General features: G+C 41.2%; 1 protein-coding gene across 1 annotated transcript in view; it reads left to right on the forward strand.

The window, feature by feature from the left end:
- The first annotated feature begins 479 nt into the window (after positions 1-479).
- FBXL17 (F-box and leucine rich repeat protein 17) overlaps positions 480-15,291 on the forward strand; it is a 145,237-nt gene continuing 130,425 nt past the window's right edge. The window contains exons 1-4 of the mRNA XM_083404002.1: positions 480-1,607; positions 3,657-3,779; positions 4,455-4,712; positions 6,725-6,856. Of these exons, the coding sequence (XP_083260128.1) occupies positions 756-1,607; positions 3,657-3,779; positions 4,455-4,712; positions 6,725-6,856 (1,365 nt within the window). The 5' untranslated portion in view covers positions 480-755. The remainder of the gene's footprint in view (positions 1,608-3,656; positions 3,780-4,454; positions 4,713-6,724; positions 6,857-15,291) is intronic.

Raw genomic sequence — 15,291 nt, forward strand, 5'->3', positions numbered from 1 at the left:
CACTGCCATGACGAAACAGCTGCTTTCCCTGTTTAGGGAAGCTTTTAATGTTTAATAGGTTATTGTATTTTAGTGTTTTGTTGGAAGCCGCCCAGAGTGGCTGGGGAAACCCAGCCAGATGGACGGAGATAAAATAAAAATAAAAATAAAAATAAAAATAAAAATAAAAATAAAAATAAAAATAAAAATAAAAATAAAAATAAAAATAAAAATAAAAATAAATAAAAATAAAAATAAAAATAAAAATAAAAATAAAAATAAAAATAAAAATAAAAATAAAAATAAAAATAAAAAAAATAAAATAAAATAAAATAAAATAAAATAAAATAAAATAAAATAAAATAAAATAAAATAAAATAAAATAAAATAAAATAAAATAAAATAAAATAATATAATATAATATAATATACCCTCCCAATCCTCCACACCACCCTCGTCCCGCACATGGAAGTGTCTACGGGGAACCCGGAAGTGAGGGTTGCGCGGCCGAACAGCAGCTCTTGGGGCGAGTGCGCGCGCGCGCGGGGTCAGGGAACCGGAAGTTCCGGCGGTTCCGCTTCCTCCAACGTCCCGGAACCTGCCTTGTTGTGACTGCCGGCCTCAGAGTTTTGCCGGTCTCCTCCTCAGACGCCGCCGCCGCCGTTGCCGCGCTCGGGCGGGCGGAGGCGAGCGATGAAGCCCAGGCAGCGCAGCTGAAGCCGCCGAGGGAAGAAGACCTTGCTGGCGGCGGCGGCGGCGGCGGCGGCGCCTCCTATATGGGCCACTTTCTCTCGCGGAAGGGAACCAGCCAGACCGCGGATAGGAGCCGCCGCCGCCGCTGCCGCCGCCGCCCCCTGAGGGGGAAAGTGCCAGTGCCGCCGCCGCCGCCGCCTCTTCCTCCGCCGCCTCGGGACCGGAGCTGCTTCCTGCGCGGTCCCTGCATGCTCTGCTTCCTGGTGCACAGCGCCAGCCCGCCCGCCGCCGCCTCCGAGGAACCGCCGCCGCCGCCTGCTGCTCCTCCGCTTCTCTACGCGGCTCTGAAGGCGCCCGAGGACCGCGCCGCCCGCCGCCTGCTGCGCTTCTCCTGCCGCCGCCTGCTGCTCTCCGGCCTCCTCTTCTCCTCTCCTCCGCCTTCCGCGCGGAGAGCGGGGCCTGCGCTGGAGAGCAGCGAGGCCCCCCCGGAGATGGTGTGCAAGCGCAAGGGCGTCCGGCTGCTCCCCTGCCCGCCCCGAAAGCAGCCCCGCTGCGCCGCCGCCGCCATCCCAGCCACAGGGGCCGGGAGCCCCGCTTCCACGCCGCCGCCGCCGCCCGAGGTTTCTGCCGCCGCCGCCGCCGCTGCTTCTCCTTCGCTGCCCGAGCAGCACCTCTGCCCGCTGCCCTGCGCCTCGGACCGCGCCCGGGGAGGCTCGCCGCCGAAGGACCCCGCCGTCGGCGAGAACGGGGACGATGGGGAAGGGCTGGCGGAGGCGGGCTCCCCGTCTCAGCTGCCCGAGTTGGACGGGAGGGAGAAGGGCGAGGCCCGCGAGCCGGACTGCGAGGAGCCCCCCGAGAACCCTGGGGACTGCTGCCGGGAGCCGCAGCCCCCCTCGCCCGACATCAACCAGCTGCCGCCCTCCATCCTCCTCAAGGTGGGTTTGGTGAGCTGGCAGGTGTCCGGGATGTAGAAGTAGCCAAGGTAGGCTGGGGGCTGCCTGCCTTTTTTTGGACACCTGTCGCTGCATCCCTTGCCTTCCCCCTCTTCATGAGTTTCTTGGCTGTGTGTTTTTCCATGTACAGCTTAAGTGCCCCATTTCTTAAGGCCTGGTCTCCTGGAGTTTACTCTGCAAAGGTGCCCAGGACCACGTTATAGGGGCAATACAAGACCTCACCCAATTATAATTTTCCTTTTCTTGTTTTCAGTTTTGGCTGGCAATGGATGGGGATCCTGGAAATTGGTTGCATATACAAGCGTTTCTACTAAGTTCATAAGTTTTTACTTAAAACACTAGACGCTAATCCAGCTGAAGGTGAAATAGTAATGGTTCTTTATTGAAACGGAGTCCCTGTCTTGATACAGCTTGGTCTTGGTCACATCATTTAATCTGGAATAGTGACTTCCCCAAGTTATTTGCACATGCTGATATAATTAGAATTGGTTCACATGGAAACAGTGCTTAATAGCATTGTTGATAGCTTAACAGCACAAAGAGGCACATTTTGTAGTAATCCTGCCTTTATGAAACAAAACAAAACAGTATTATGGGAACACCTGAGTAGTTAAGTTTCAACGACTGGTGTGAGTACTAGATGAGCCTGCTACACTGGACTGGAGCTGGTGGAATGAGGAAGTCTGATAAGTTGAGAAAGGGTGATTTCTGACCTGCAGGGTTAAAAAAAAGTAAAAAACCAAGGAGTGCTTTCTGGGCACATTCTCAGGATAGCTGAATCTCACATCAGTGCATGAAGCTCTTGAAAAAGCCTATGGAAAGGCCTCATGAGAATAGATAGCTTGGAGCTTTAGAACAGAGTAATCACTGTATATGGCTTACCGAAGTTAAAATCTTGGTTTGTGGTAGTTTTCTATGAGATATATCCCCAAAAATGGTAAATGGGAGCTAAAGGTGGAAAGCCCCTGTCGGTTAAGTCTTGGAACTGCTTTCAGTCTGCTCCTCTCTGCTTTCCCTGCACTGGCTGACAACAGCACAGAATATATTGTGTAAAGGGGTTGGGGATGTTGTGGAAGACTATTTCCTGACAAGGTGATGCATGTATAAAATGCTGAGGAGCATGTGATTGTTTCAGGGACCCTGTCCAAGCCTTCCCTATGCCTCAGGATGAAGTTCACTTATAAAAGGACACCCATAACATTGGGGAGAATGACTTATTCTCTCTCTCTCTCTCTCTCTCTCACACACACACACACACAGAAAAACTGCAACCATCACTCTCACACACACTCCAGAAATGAATTAGGTAGATGGAATCCCCCGCCAAAAAAAATGCTGCCCAACTTTTCAGTTACAAAGCATGAAATGAGAAAATGTTGTCTGTGGTAACAGTATTTGTTGGCAATCCATTTTATGAGGTGTGGGTGGAGTTGCTTCCCCATCAGCTTTCTAGGACAGTTAGTTGCTGACCAGGGCCTTAAGGTTTTCACTCAAGAAGGCATTGCTCATCTGCATGAGACAGTCAAATTACCTAATATATAGATTGTTCATAGTATCAAGTTGAATGCTTATCACTGTAGACACAGACAACCCTCCCCCATTTGCACAGGTGTTGCATTCCTGGTTTCTGTGCATGTTGACGGAGCATGCATAAGCCCGCCCCGTTCTTTGCCACCCAACTCACATTCTGCTCTCTTCTGGGTCCAAAAGGACCCGCAGGTTGGTTATGCGTCAATTGAACACATGTAAAATTGTCATCACCTCTATTACTTAATGGAAAGTAGAAAATTGGGGGAATAATGAGGGATGCATAGCTGGAGGGAAATCCATTTTCTTTGTTTTAAACAAATATATTTGTCCAAAGCTTATTAGAAGAATGAAAGCCTTGGAAGAATGATAGAAAGGGCATGTCTTTGGAAAGAACTTTGGAAAAAAAGTGATAGAAATGATAGAAAGGACATGTCTTTGGAAATAACTTTGGAAAGAAAGGTGTTTCACTTTCTCTTAACTCTTCCTTTTTTTCTTTCATAGATATTTTCCAACTTATCTTTGAACGAGCGATGTCTTTCAGCATCCTTGGTTTGTAAATATTGGCGTGACCTCTGTTTAGATTTCCAGTTTTGGAAGCAATTGGATCTCAGTAGTCGTCAGCAGGTATGAAGGAAGCTACGTTGAAATCTGAATTCTTTTAATCAAATTAAAACAATTCCTTTGTCTTCCTCTGATAAAAGTGATACCTGTTTCACTTTTCAGCCCATATATCTTATAGAAAACATAATGAGTTTTGTGAATTCCTTCATTCACAGTGATTGGCTGTCTTAAAAGCCTGTGTTGAACCACACACATGAATATATTAAGTTGCTTTCATTGACTGAATAGATGCATATTTAGTATGATGGTGAATTATATAATGACCTGACCTGAATTACATTTTTCATAATCTAAAGGAGCTTAGAGCCTGATTATCTGAAAAAGGATTACGTATCTGTTCCCAGTTCAAGGGAACAACAGTACCTTTGTTGTAGCTGTTGTGGCAGCCTTGGGCAAATCTGATGAGCAGGTGTTTTTTTTGGGGGGGGGGGGAATCAGGAGGGGCTATTGAGGTGGTATCCATTGGTCAGAAATAGTGCTGAAAAAAGAATCATTATTTGCAGCAAAAGGCTCCTAAAATTTAAGTTGAGCAGGAATGCATGGAGGCCAAACTTGTAGTGAAAGTACTAACTTGGTTTGGTACAAATGCTGTTGTGAATGTATAGGCTTGTTTTTTTCTTTAAAAATACAGATAAAACTGAGAATATGAATGCTACCTATTCAAATTGTTTTTGACAGGTCACCGATGAGTTACTGGAAAGAATTGCATCAAGAAGCCAGAATATAACTGAAATCAATATTTCAGATTGCCGTAACGTATCGGATACAGGAGTATGTATATTAGCATCTAAATGTCCTGGACTTCTAAGATATACTGCATATAGATGTAAACAGCTGTCTGATACGTCTATAATTGCAGTGGCTTCACAGTGTCCTCAACTGCAGAAAGTACATGTGGGAAACCAGGATCGACTCACTGATGAAGGACTCAAGCAGGTGAACTTTAAATATTGGTGAAAGTGTTTTATATATATATATATAAAATTACATTGTTTTTGAATATTTTAAGCTGCACTTTTATGTCCACTTGGGAGTAGCTCCTACCCAAATTCGGGAACATGTCTAGGAGTATGCTGTTGTTGTCAGAACAAATTGCTTATATTTCCAGTTTACATTGACCTCAAAGGTATACATTAGATGGTATATGATAGTAAAATAAAAGGACAAATCAAGGGCTAAAAGAAGTTGAATTTTCTCTTCTGGGAATCATGGAAGGTACCATGAGGGTCATCTAATCCAACCCCCTACAATGCAGGAATCTCAGCACACGGAAGAACATTTTAAAAAATTGTCTGTACCCACAGTTCTTTAGCTGTGTATCCATAGCTCTTACTGAATACAACCAATGAGCCATAACTAGCTCTAATTGTGCTATGTGCAAACCCCAGTTATAGAACCCAGAAAACAGTTTTTTGGGGCTTTTTGTCTAGAATAGTGCATGCAAGCTCCATTTTGGGTGTTTTCTGAGCCACTCAAACTTCTGCTGCAGCCACTATTAACATTAACACACTAGTGGCATTATATGTTTATTAGAGACCTGCAAATTTTGCAGGCCATTTTGAATCTAAATGTGAAATTCTTAGCCCTACAACACTGTTTTGAGCTATTTTCAGTGGATTATGGTCTTTTTTTGGGGGGTGGGGTGTCCTACAATATTATACCCTGCCTTTTAGTCATTACTTCCTTGTACCCCCTGTGAAGCTTTTACCTGTTCTAAACAAATTTTCCCCTCTCATCAGAATTACTGCGCTTAACATGTCTGAACTTGGCATAACATAGCATCTTAGTGGGTACTTTAGGGTATTTTGTTCCCAATGGGCAAGAACATTTCCTGAGCAGCATTCTTGAGGAACAGATTACTTTAGCCAGTTTCCCCTCCCTCCCTCCTGCAGCCCCCTTGTGCCATTTGAACAACTGCTTTAGAAAGTTGAGGGAGCATCCAGAAGAGTGTAGGAGGTGGTGCTGGTTGAATCACTCAGGTAGATCAAACGTGTTCCATGGGCAGAAGGATCTATTCCATGCATGGAGGGTGAGTTTGGATCCAAGTGAAAAGTTTTATCCTGCCCACCTACTATTTTTTTTAAACCTACCAATTAGAAGAAGAAGAAGAAGAAGAAGAAGAAGAAGAAGAAGAAGAAGAAGAAGAAGAAGATACATTCTTAAGTGATGGCTGAATATTTTCCATGTACTTTGCAAATAGTCACAGATTCTGTTCTGGTGAAGCAGAGTATATTAGAAAGAACTATACTATGGTGGAACCTTGGTTTTCGAACTTAATCCGTTCTGCAAGACTGTTCAGCTTTTGAAAAGTTTGGAAACGGAGGATCAATGGGGTGGCTGCAAAGTCACTGGGAAAAAATGACAAATGCCGTTCGGTTTCTGAATATTGTTCGAAAACTAAAGCAGTTACTTCTGGGTTTTCAGCATTCAGGAGCCGAAACGTTCCAAAACGAGGAGTTCAGGAACCAAGGTTTGACTGTATTTAGCCTTCTTTGTCAAACTGTCACTTCCGTTAAAAACAAAGTTGCATTTGCTAGTAATAGTATCCTTGAAATCTAACTGTAAGCCTTCTTTTTTTCTTGACGACTACAGTAACTTTTTAAGTTAGAGACATCTTTACAACTTTTCAGCTTCTGCAGACAAGACTGTTTTATTGATTTGGGTGGTGATAACTGGAATTCTGAGCTTCTGGTGTGCACAATACAATTTATTTCTGGTTACTGATGCATGTTGGATATGGCTAAATATAATAGACCTGTTCTCTTACTTGGACTGCTGAAATCTATGCTGTCATTCAATTTCCTATTTTGAGAGCAATGTGGCCTCTTGGCTAATGCATTAGTTAAAATCTGAACTAATTGTTCAGCAATGTAATGCTTGTATATACACCATAGATTGAAGGCAATGTTAGTGTAATATATTTATGTGTGTGTTAATTTCATTTGCAGCTCGGATCAGAGTGCAGAGAACTGAAAGATATTCATTTTGGGCAGTGTTACAAGATCTCAGATGAAGGAATGATAATCATAGCTAAAGGATGCCTGAAGTTACAGAGAATATACATGCAGGAAAACAAATTAGTAAGTATTTTGTCTCGTGTATTTAAATTAAAAATGACTACACCCTATTTTATACTTGCCCACATCCAACATTTTATATGTGTATCTTAACTGATTTTTGAAGGGTTAGAAACCTATGTCCATATTCTGAGAGTATTAACCTACAATACACATAGTGATTAAAAAGCTAATTCTTAGAATTCAGTTCATATTGGTTAATACTTTTCTTTGGGCAAACATGCTACACTTAATTGTGGAATTGGCTTTGCCTTGTGTGATTCAGTAGTTGATAGAAAAGTAATAATGCTAGCTAAGCATTTCTATTCTGTTGGATACAAAATATTCTCTCAAGATCTTTGTATACTTTTGCAGTGCCATGTTTAAACTTTACACGGGCTTAGCTTATAAACATGTATGTTTGCATGTGAAGAACCTGCTTTATATGACTACAAGGTGTCATGTTGGCTACCAGATTTGATGAGTTAAAATAAATAGTCTGATTCATGGTGGAATCTACATTAACAGCAAAATGGAACTTCTGCGTAGAATGGCAATATTTCTGCGGATACAACATGCTGGGTACAAACAGATGGCTGTCACAACTGTACCCTGTTAATGAACTTCCTTCTAACTTACATCAATGTGTGTGTGTGTGTGTGTGTGTGTGTGTGTATGTATATATATATATATCCTTCTAACTTCTAACAGTAGCCGTGTTCAAAACTCCCATGGTTCTAGGCGCATTTTGCGACAGGGAATTTCATTGGCACAAGCAGTTTCTGAACTCTGGGCACAGTACTGCGCCTAAGATTTCTGTTCAAAACTGCGATGGACTAGGTGGATACAATCCATAGTGCTGTACTTCCCTGACTTGGAGCAATTTTAATCCTACTTAAGAGTAGACCCATTCAAGTTAGTGGACATGATTAACTTGGGCCCATTAATTTCAGTGGGCCTACTCGGAGTAATTTTATTGTGATAATTTTGAAAACATTGACATTAATCAGTCTTAGGTGTGAAACTTGGCACTCTTCAATTGATGCTTCTTATACAACAGTTGAAATTGGAGAATCAACACTTCCTTATGGCCATCCTAAGCTTCTTTTACTTAAATCTGATGTTTCATTATTCCTAAGATATTAATTTTGCTGCAACTCCTTTCATGGCAGCCAAGCCTAGGATATGACTATTACATCCCAGCATTCACCTTAAAAAAGTGGAAAAATAGGCTGCACTAGAAAACACTTAGATTTCATTCTGATGTAGTTTTCCAAGGAAGTCCCTCAACAGCATTTCAGTGGAAGCTTTTGGATCACGCACTCTTTACAGTGTACTGTAAAGAAAGAATTGGAAGCTGGCAAGCAAAAACACATTTTGTGTTCAAATAATTTACTGTGAGTGAAGCTAAAACTTCTGAAGATGTTTTTGGAAAAACAAACCATTGCTGAAATACTAGAACAGTTTCCAAAACTCAAAATAATTGTATTAGATCTCCTGTGTATTAGATCTTCATTGCAAGTCAATCAAATGTCTATTACGGAAGTCATAGGAATTTGAATGGTCAATCAGTTTCATGTTTTCTGTGCTGGATAGGCTGCTGATTCCATGTTCTGCTAAGTGATTCGTTTTTTCTGACCTTTTGAAAAGTCTCATAAAGATCACTGTATAGTTGTCAAGGCACTAGATAAGTACATTAAAGTTTCTTTCACTGGTGTATCAAGAATAGGAAACATTGTGACTCATTTCTTCTTCAAAGAAAGAACTAAACTTTCTAAGAAAAATTCAGTATGTTCAGATACCAACTCAAAAGCAGAGCTTTAAACAGTGACTTCATCAGTTCCTGGCATCTCCAGGTGGTTCTGGGAAATATCCCTTTTGTAAACTCTGAACAGCCACTGTCAATTAATGTAACAACACTAAGCTAGATGGCTTGTTGGAAGTCACGAACCGTAGTTCTCATTTTGCACATAACGAGAAGCTATGATTTACTGTGACTTACTGGTTTGTTTCCCCACACAATGAAGGGAAGAGTAAAGGAGACTTGGTCAATCTAAAGGATACAGATAATAAAAATTCAAGTACAAAAAATGCCTCCTCATGCTCAAGAACTTGGAGGGTCCCAGTTTAGAGTATACATAACCTAAAGAAGTGGTAGCTAAAGTTTTTAGAGCTGTGTGGCATTCAGAGCAGTCCTGTTTGTATCTGTGATTTTGAAATATTGAGCACTGTATCCAACTTTCTCCAAATAAAGGAGGGCCAAAAAGTGGTGTATTGGGGCACAAAAATATACGACTGTGATAATTTTCAGATAAAAATAGAAATATAGTGCCAGTTAATGGGCTTCTGATTGAACAGTTACATTGTGTTTTCTATTTAATTTATATTTATGTGACAAGAACTCAGTTGTAATTGCAAAGCTGGACTTGGAAGCCACCAGAAAATATGCTGCTTCTCTATGAGCAGCATAAGAACCTATAAAGGCACCACACCTGGTGACTCAAAGCAGACGTTTAGCATTTGTCTGCTAGTAGGTCAGCAACAAAGACTTATTGGACACATACCATGTTTTGTTTGTGCTTGGTGTAGTGTGGTAGAGACTCTGCACGTTTTGTGGCACCTCCCCCCCATAATAATAATTCTGCAGTCAAATTCTATATGCATAACAACAAACCATGGTTAGTTATGAGAATGAGCTCTGTAAGCTTCCTTTGTTACAGTGAGCTTTCACTTTTGAATATATTGCCAGTAGGAAATTGTAGTTTAGTTAACAAAACATGATTTGATGTTCTGGTTTTGCTAATCCACAGGATAAACCAGAGGTTGACATCCAACACTGTCAGCCTGCTTCCTCAGTGTGGTTTATCCCTCCTTCCCATTGCAGCCCCCATGCATGCCCCAAAAATCTGTTCCAGAGCCTGGACATCATTGGATATCACTGAAATTTCCCCCCAGTTTGGAGCATAATAAAGAAACTGCAGTTTATTTAAAAGGGAAGCTTTCAATCTCTTCTGGTGTGTATGTGCATGAGAAAGCACCCAAGACATAACAGCAAATCATAATTTACTGCATGTGAAGACCACCACTGAGTAAATTTAGTTAAACTGCTGCTTCTATACAAATATATATCCTTGTTTTGAGAATGAGCGTAGGGACCAACTACATGCCTGGTTCAGATCTTGCTTCACCCGCAATTTCACCAGCCTGTAGAATGGGGATTGGGAATCTGTGGTCCTTTGGCTGTTGTTGTCCAAATCCCATCAGCTCCAGTGACCAAGGATGATGGGAGTTGCAATCAAGAGCATCTGGAGGGCCACAGGTTCTTATCCTTGCTTTAGAAAGTAAGCTTCTCTCGTAGGTTCACCACCTCTTCCCTTATGCAGTATGGAAATATATCAGCCTAGCTTTGATGATTGATGTAAAGATTAGAGAGAACTCATTGCCATTCTTGTATTCTACTGTGCACATAGTGACCCTTTTTTGCCTTTGGTCATTCACTGTACTGGCTTTCTGCTTCTCCCTGGCACCGCTGTGTTCAGTGATGGAATATTTTTTTCCTGAACTGTGCTTGCAGTATAGAAATGTGTGCGTATGTAATAAAAATGCAATAGCTTCATGCTGACATGTCATGAAGGCTCTCAGGTTTTTCAGCCTGGAGCATGCCATCGTCTCATTGCCACAAAACAATTCTTCGTACCCAGTTCCTCAGAATACTCTTTACACACAATGATTTATCAGTTCGTTTCAGGCCTAAGGGCACTCTACTTCAGCAGCATCCTACAGCCAAGTCAACGTGCATCAGAGGCTGTTAGAGGCATGTTAGCAGAGTAGCTAGGCAGTTTTGATTAATAAAGAGTGCAATGAATATCTAGAATGCAGTTCTATATCTTTATACCTCTGTTAAGGGGGAAAAACATTCAGAAATGCACCATAAAACACATGTGCCTAGAATCTTAGCATGTAAGAAGAAATGTGGGATTTGAAATCTTAAAATTTAGCTTACTCTTGTATTTCGTTCCTTGCTTCTTTTATTTATTCTATTTTATGGTTGGTATCACTGTGGGTTAAACCACTGTGTCACTTGGGTGGCGGTTTGAATCCCCGCGACGGGGTGAGCTCCCATTGTCCAATCCCAGCTCCTGGCAACCTAGCAGTTTGAAAGCACACAGTGCAAGTAGATAAATAGGTTGGCAGGAAGGTAAACGGTGTTTCCGTGTGCTGCTCTGGTTTCGCCAGAAGCAGCGTAGTCATGCTGGCCACATGACCTGGAAAAGCTGTCTGCGGAAGCGGACAAACGCCGGCTCCGTTGGCCTGTAAAGCGAGATGAGCGCCGCAACTCCAGAGTCGTTCATGACTGGACTTAATTGTCAGGGGTCCCTTTACCTTTATGGTTGGTGTCAAATATTGGGCAGTACACCAGGTAAACACAAGGTAAAAAGTATATACCTGCATACATCATTTCATTTGTATCCCGCCTTTCCATACATAGTTAAAACCATGCTCAAGGCAGCTTACAACATAAAAAACAAGCTGATAACCATTTTAGCTATCCTGAGGCATGATCAGCCTGAGTAGTTCCGCTATTGTTCAGAGTGAACTTCTTCCTCTTTTTTTTGGTGGAACATTATGGGTTACTATAGACACTATTTAATATATTATCCAGTACATTGTATTTATCTTTCATAAGAAAATATCTGCACTGGCTGGGTCCCCGTCCCCCACTGTCCCCCACATCCCTCCCCAACTTTTGAAATTCCTGGGCTTCAGCAGTCAGCTTCTGCTAAACAAGAGTCAGAAACATGAGAACGTGTTCCCTTTTTAAATATTATGAAAATAAGTTTAATGAAAACTTTGGGTGTTTGGGTTACCAGTTGTTCTGCTCAAAATCTGTGGAGACTTGCTAGCTGTATTAGCAATTATCCTACTGCTCCAAATTGAAATGGAAACAGTCTTCCCAGAAGCCTAGTTTAATTAAAACAAGTTAACCAGTCTTTAAAATGTTACAAGAACAGTTAAGCAAATACTCTTAAGATATGCTTGAAATGCTCCTAAACCAACATAGCTTACTTAAACTAATAATTGAACCAGTACAATTGATAACAATCTGGTCTGTAGTTTCTTTTTATTCTCACAAAATGTGACTCTTCCCATCTGTGTGGGCAACAGTCTCTAACAGGTACAATATAACATACTAGTTTTTTAAATGCTAAGTGTTGTGATTTGCAGATGTTGCTGGAAAAATGTATTTGCTTCTTATGACCTTTAGGTGGCAGTGTTGACGTTAGAGATGCTACTAAAATATCTTTGTGTCCTTGGTACAACAATAAAATGCCTGGAAATAGTAGATTACAAATACAGGAAAAAATGATACTATGCAGCCATAATTTTCTTATTTACAATGGCCAGTGTGTGTATTTTCTTGTTCTCTGCACTTGTACTACTGATTTTAATGCTCTAAAGCATAAAGCTATATGCTTTGCTGCACTTGAATAATATTTTTTCAGGGTAATGACCTATCTAATCATGCGTAAGTGCAATTATTGATTAATACCTTTTTAACAACAATTTCCAAATGAGTTGGATATCAGTATTTCTAAATATTATGTTGTTGTTGTTTAGTCGTTTAGTCGTGTCTGACTCTTCGTGACCCCATGGACCAGAGCACGTCAAGCACCCTTGTTTTCTACTGCCTCCTGCAGTTTCGTCAAATTCATGTTGGTAGTTTCGAGAACATTGTCCAACCATCTCGTCCTCTGTTGTCCCCTTCTCTTTGTGCCCTCTATCTTTCCCAACATCAGGGTTTTTTCCAGGGAGTCTTCTCTTCTCATGATGTGGGCAAAATATTGGAGCCTCAGCTACAGGATCTGTTGTTCCAGTGAGCACTCAGGGCTGATTTCCTTCAGAATGGATAGGTTTGATCTTCTTGCAGTTCATGGGACTCTCAAGAGTCTCCTCCAGCACCATAACTCAAAAGCATCAATTCTTTGGCAATTAGTTGCCTTTATGGTCCAGCTCTCACTTCCATACATCACTACTAGGAAAACCATAGCCTTAACTATACGGACCTTTGTTGGCAAGGTGATGTCTCTGCTTTTTAAGATCCTGTCTAGGTTTGTCATTGCTTTTCTCCCAAGACGCAGGCGTCTTTTAATTTTGTGACTGCTGTCACCATCTGCAGTGATCATGGAGCCCAAGAAGGTAAAATCTGTCAATGCCTCCATTTCTTCCCCTTCTATTTGCCAGGATGTGGTGGGACCAGTGGCCATATATAGTGCCATAAATCAGTATGAAATACAGCCTGGCAGATTGTTTCTGAGTTCACTTTCTGCACATGAGAAATACTGTTGCCTTTTTTTGCAGCTCTTAATTTGCTGGTTGGCCCCATCCTGAAAAGCAAATTGAATATGGTTTGTCTGGTATAAAGTTCGATATTCCTTGCAAAATATTCCAGATGGAGTGCAGTGGAAACTAAAGTCCCCTTTTGTTCACTAATCAGCATGAGCATCTGCACTGCAAGCTACTCTATACTTTGCTATTCCTACCCCATCTACAATGCTGCAACTCTTGTCCTGGAGTGGAACCTTTCAATAGTGGGATAGATGTGTCCTTCCCAAACCTCACAGAGTGGGCCATAATCACCAGCTCATCTTATTCTGAACACTTGTCAAAGCTTCCTTCTCTGTGGAGTTAGGCCAGGCTTGAACTGCTAAAATACAGGTTGAAGGTTGTGAACTTTCAGTTATCCTGAGTCTCAAATCCAACACTTAACAGCACTCAAACTGATTAATGCATTGTATCCTACGACAGCATATAAATACTGTTTTATTTTAGGTCCTGAAAGTTTAAAATGGCTGTACCTAATGTAAAGGGGGTACGAAGATAATATTTCCTCCATTAAATATAATGGAATATACATGCATATATGTAACTTTCTAAATGCCTCCTTCAAAAAAAGAACTTGATTCCTAGATATACTTCTTAAGCTTAATGTATTAAGGACCTGAAGTCTAGTTTGACTTCAGAGTGCAAAATACAGTGAAACAAATACTAATGTACATCAGGATTGAATTTATTTGTGTAAGATCTTTCTGGCTTTTTATTTCAAATGTGGGTGTGACACGTTTCAGTGCCTTCATGATAGAGCAGTGGCTGGCATCTGGTGGCTGTCAACAGGAAATTAGAATAAAGGGTTTGTCCTAAGAATGAAAATGGTACTACAGCTGTGACCTGTTTAGGGGAAGTAGCCTAGAACTGAGAGATGCTAATGATGCGGGAAGAAATTTTTATTTTTTAAAAAATTGAAGTGACCTTTAGGCCACTGATTTGCAAAATGCATTCTTGATGAAAAGGCCTGTTTCTCCTGATGTGCCATACATTTCAGAGCTTAAAACTAGGCTTTTCACACCTGTGTATGCATTCACTCACAATCTTTCTTTATGCCTAATTTTACTCCTTCCCGTGTTCTGTCAAGGCCATACTTCCTCAGCGCATCCAAGCCTGACATCAGATTTTTACTTCTTTCCTGTCTGTCATTGGCCACCTCCAACTTCTTTATAGTTTGGACTACTGGAATCCTCCATTTAACACTTTTATACTGCTGCTCTGTTATTATTTTTTGGGTTAAACGCAAGCTTAAAAAGTTAGGTTAGAATAGTTAGGTTTATTAGTGAAACTTGTAATTTATGAAAAAACGTTTCAAATTATATTCCGAAGCTGTTTCTTCTGAAGATGTGGTTTCTTACAAGATACACAGTACATTTCTGAATGCTCTATCCTGTAGGATGCCAGGATAATATACAGAATAAAATTAAAAACAATACATTAAAACAAAATACACCTAATTAGAAATGATTTAAACCTATTTAAAATGCTACACCATTCATAGACTCAGTGAGCAACAGTCGCTATGTAGATGGACCTATTTATTGAACTGAATGAATAAACAGTAATTCCCCCCCCCAAAAAAAAATACAAAATGAAAAATGAAAACAAATGGCAATTAAAACATGATTCAGGTGGATAGCTCAGTTACTTAGAGCATGGTGCTGAGAATGCCAGGGCTCCCGGTTTGATCTCCATATAGAACAGCTGCATGTTCCTGCCTTTCAGGGGGTTGGACTAGATGATCCTCGGGGGGGGGGGGTCCCTTCCAACTCTACAATTCTGTGAAAAACAGCATAAAAAGAATGCCTGCATATGTAATAAGCTTTTAAAATGCACAATCTATAAAATACGTATTCTGTAAAACATTATGGGTTTCAACATTTGCTCCTAGGTCCTCCTAAAGTCCTCAGTGTAAAAATCAATAAGGGAAAACAAGTGTCTCTGAAACACAGCTTGCTTATTACAACAATTAGAGTGGTGGATCTTTGTTTTAGGTCACACCTTCTGTTCAAATGGGGGCGTCAAAGTGACTTTGCCAATACTCCGCATGAACTGAGCATGCATCGTGGCTCAGA

This window comes from Podarcis tiliguerta, assembly GCF_965153285.1.
Source record: "Podarcis tiliguerta genome assembly, chromosome: 11".
Taxonomy (NCBI): domain Eukaryota; kingdom Metazoa; phylum Chordata; class Lepidosauria; order Squamata; family Lacertidae; genus Podarcis; species Podarcis tiliguerta.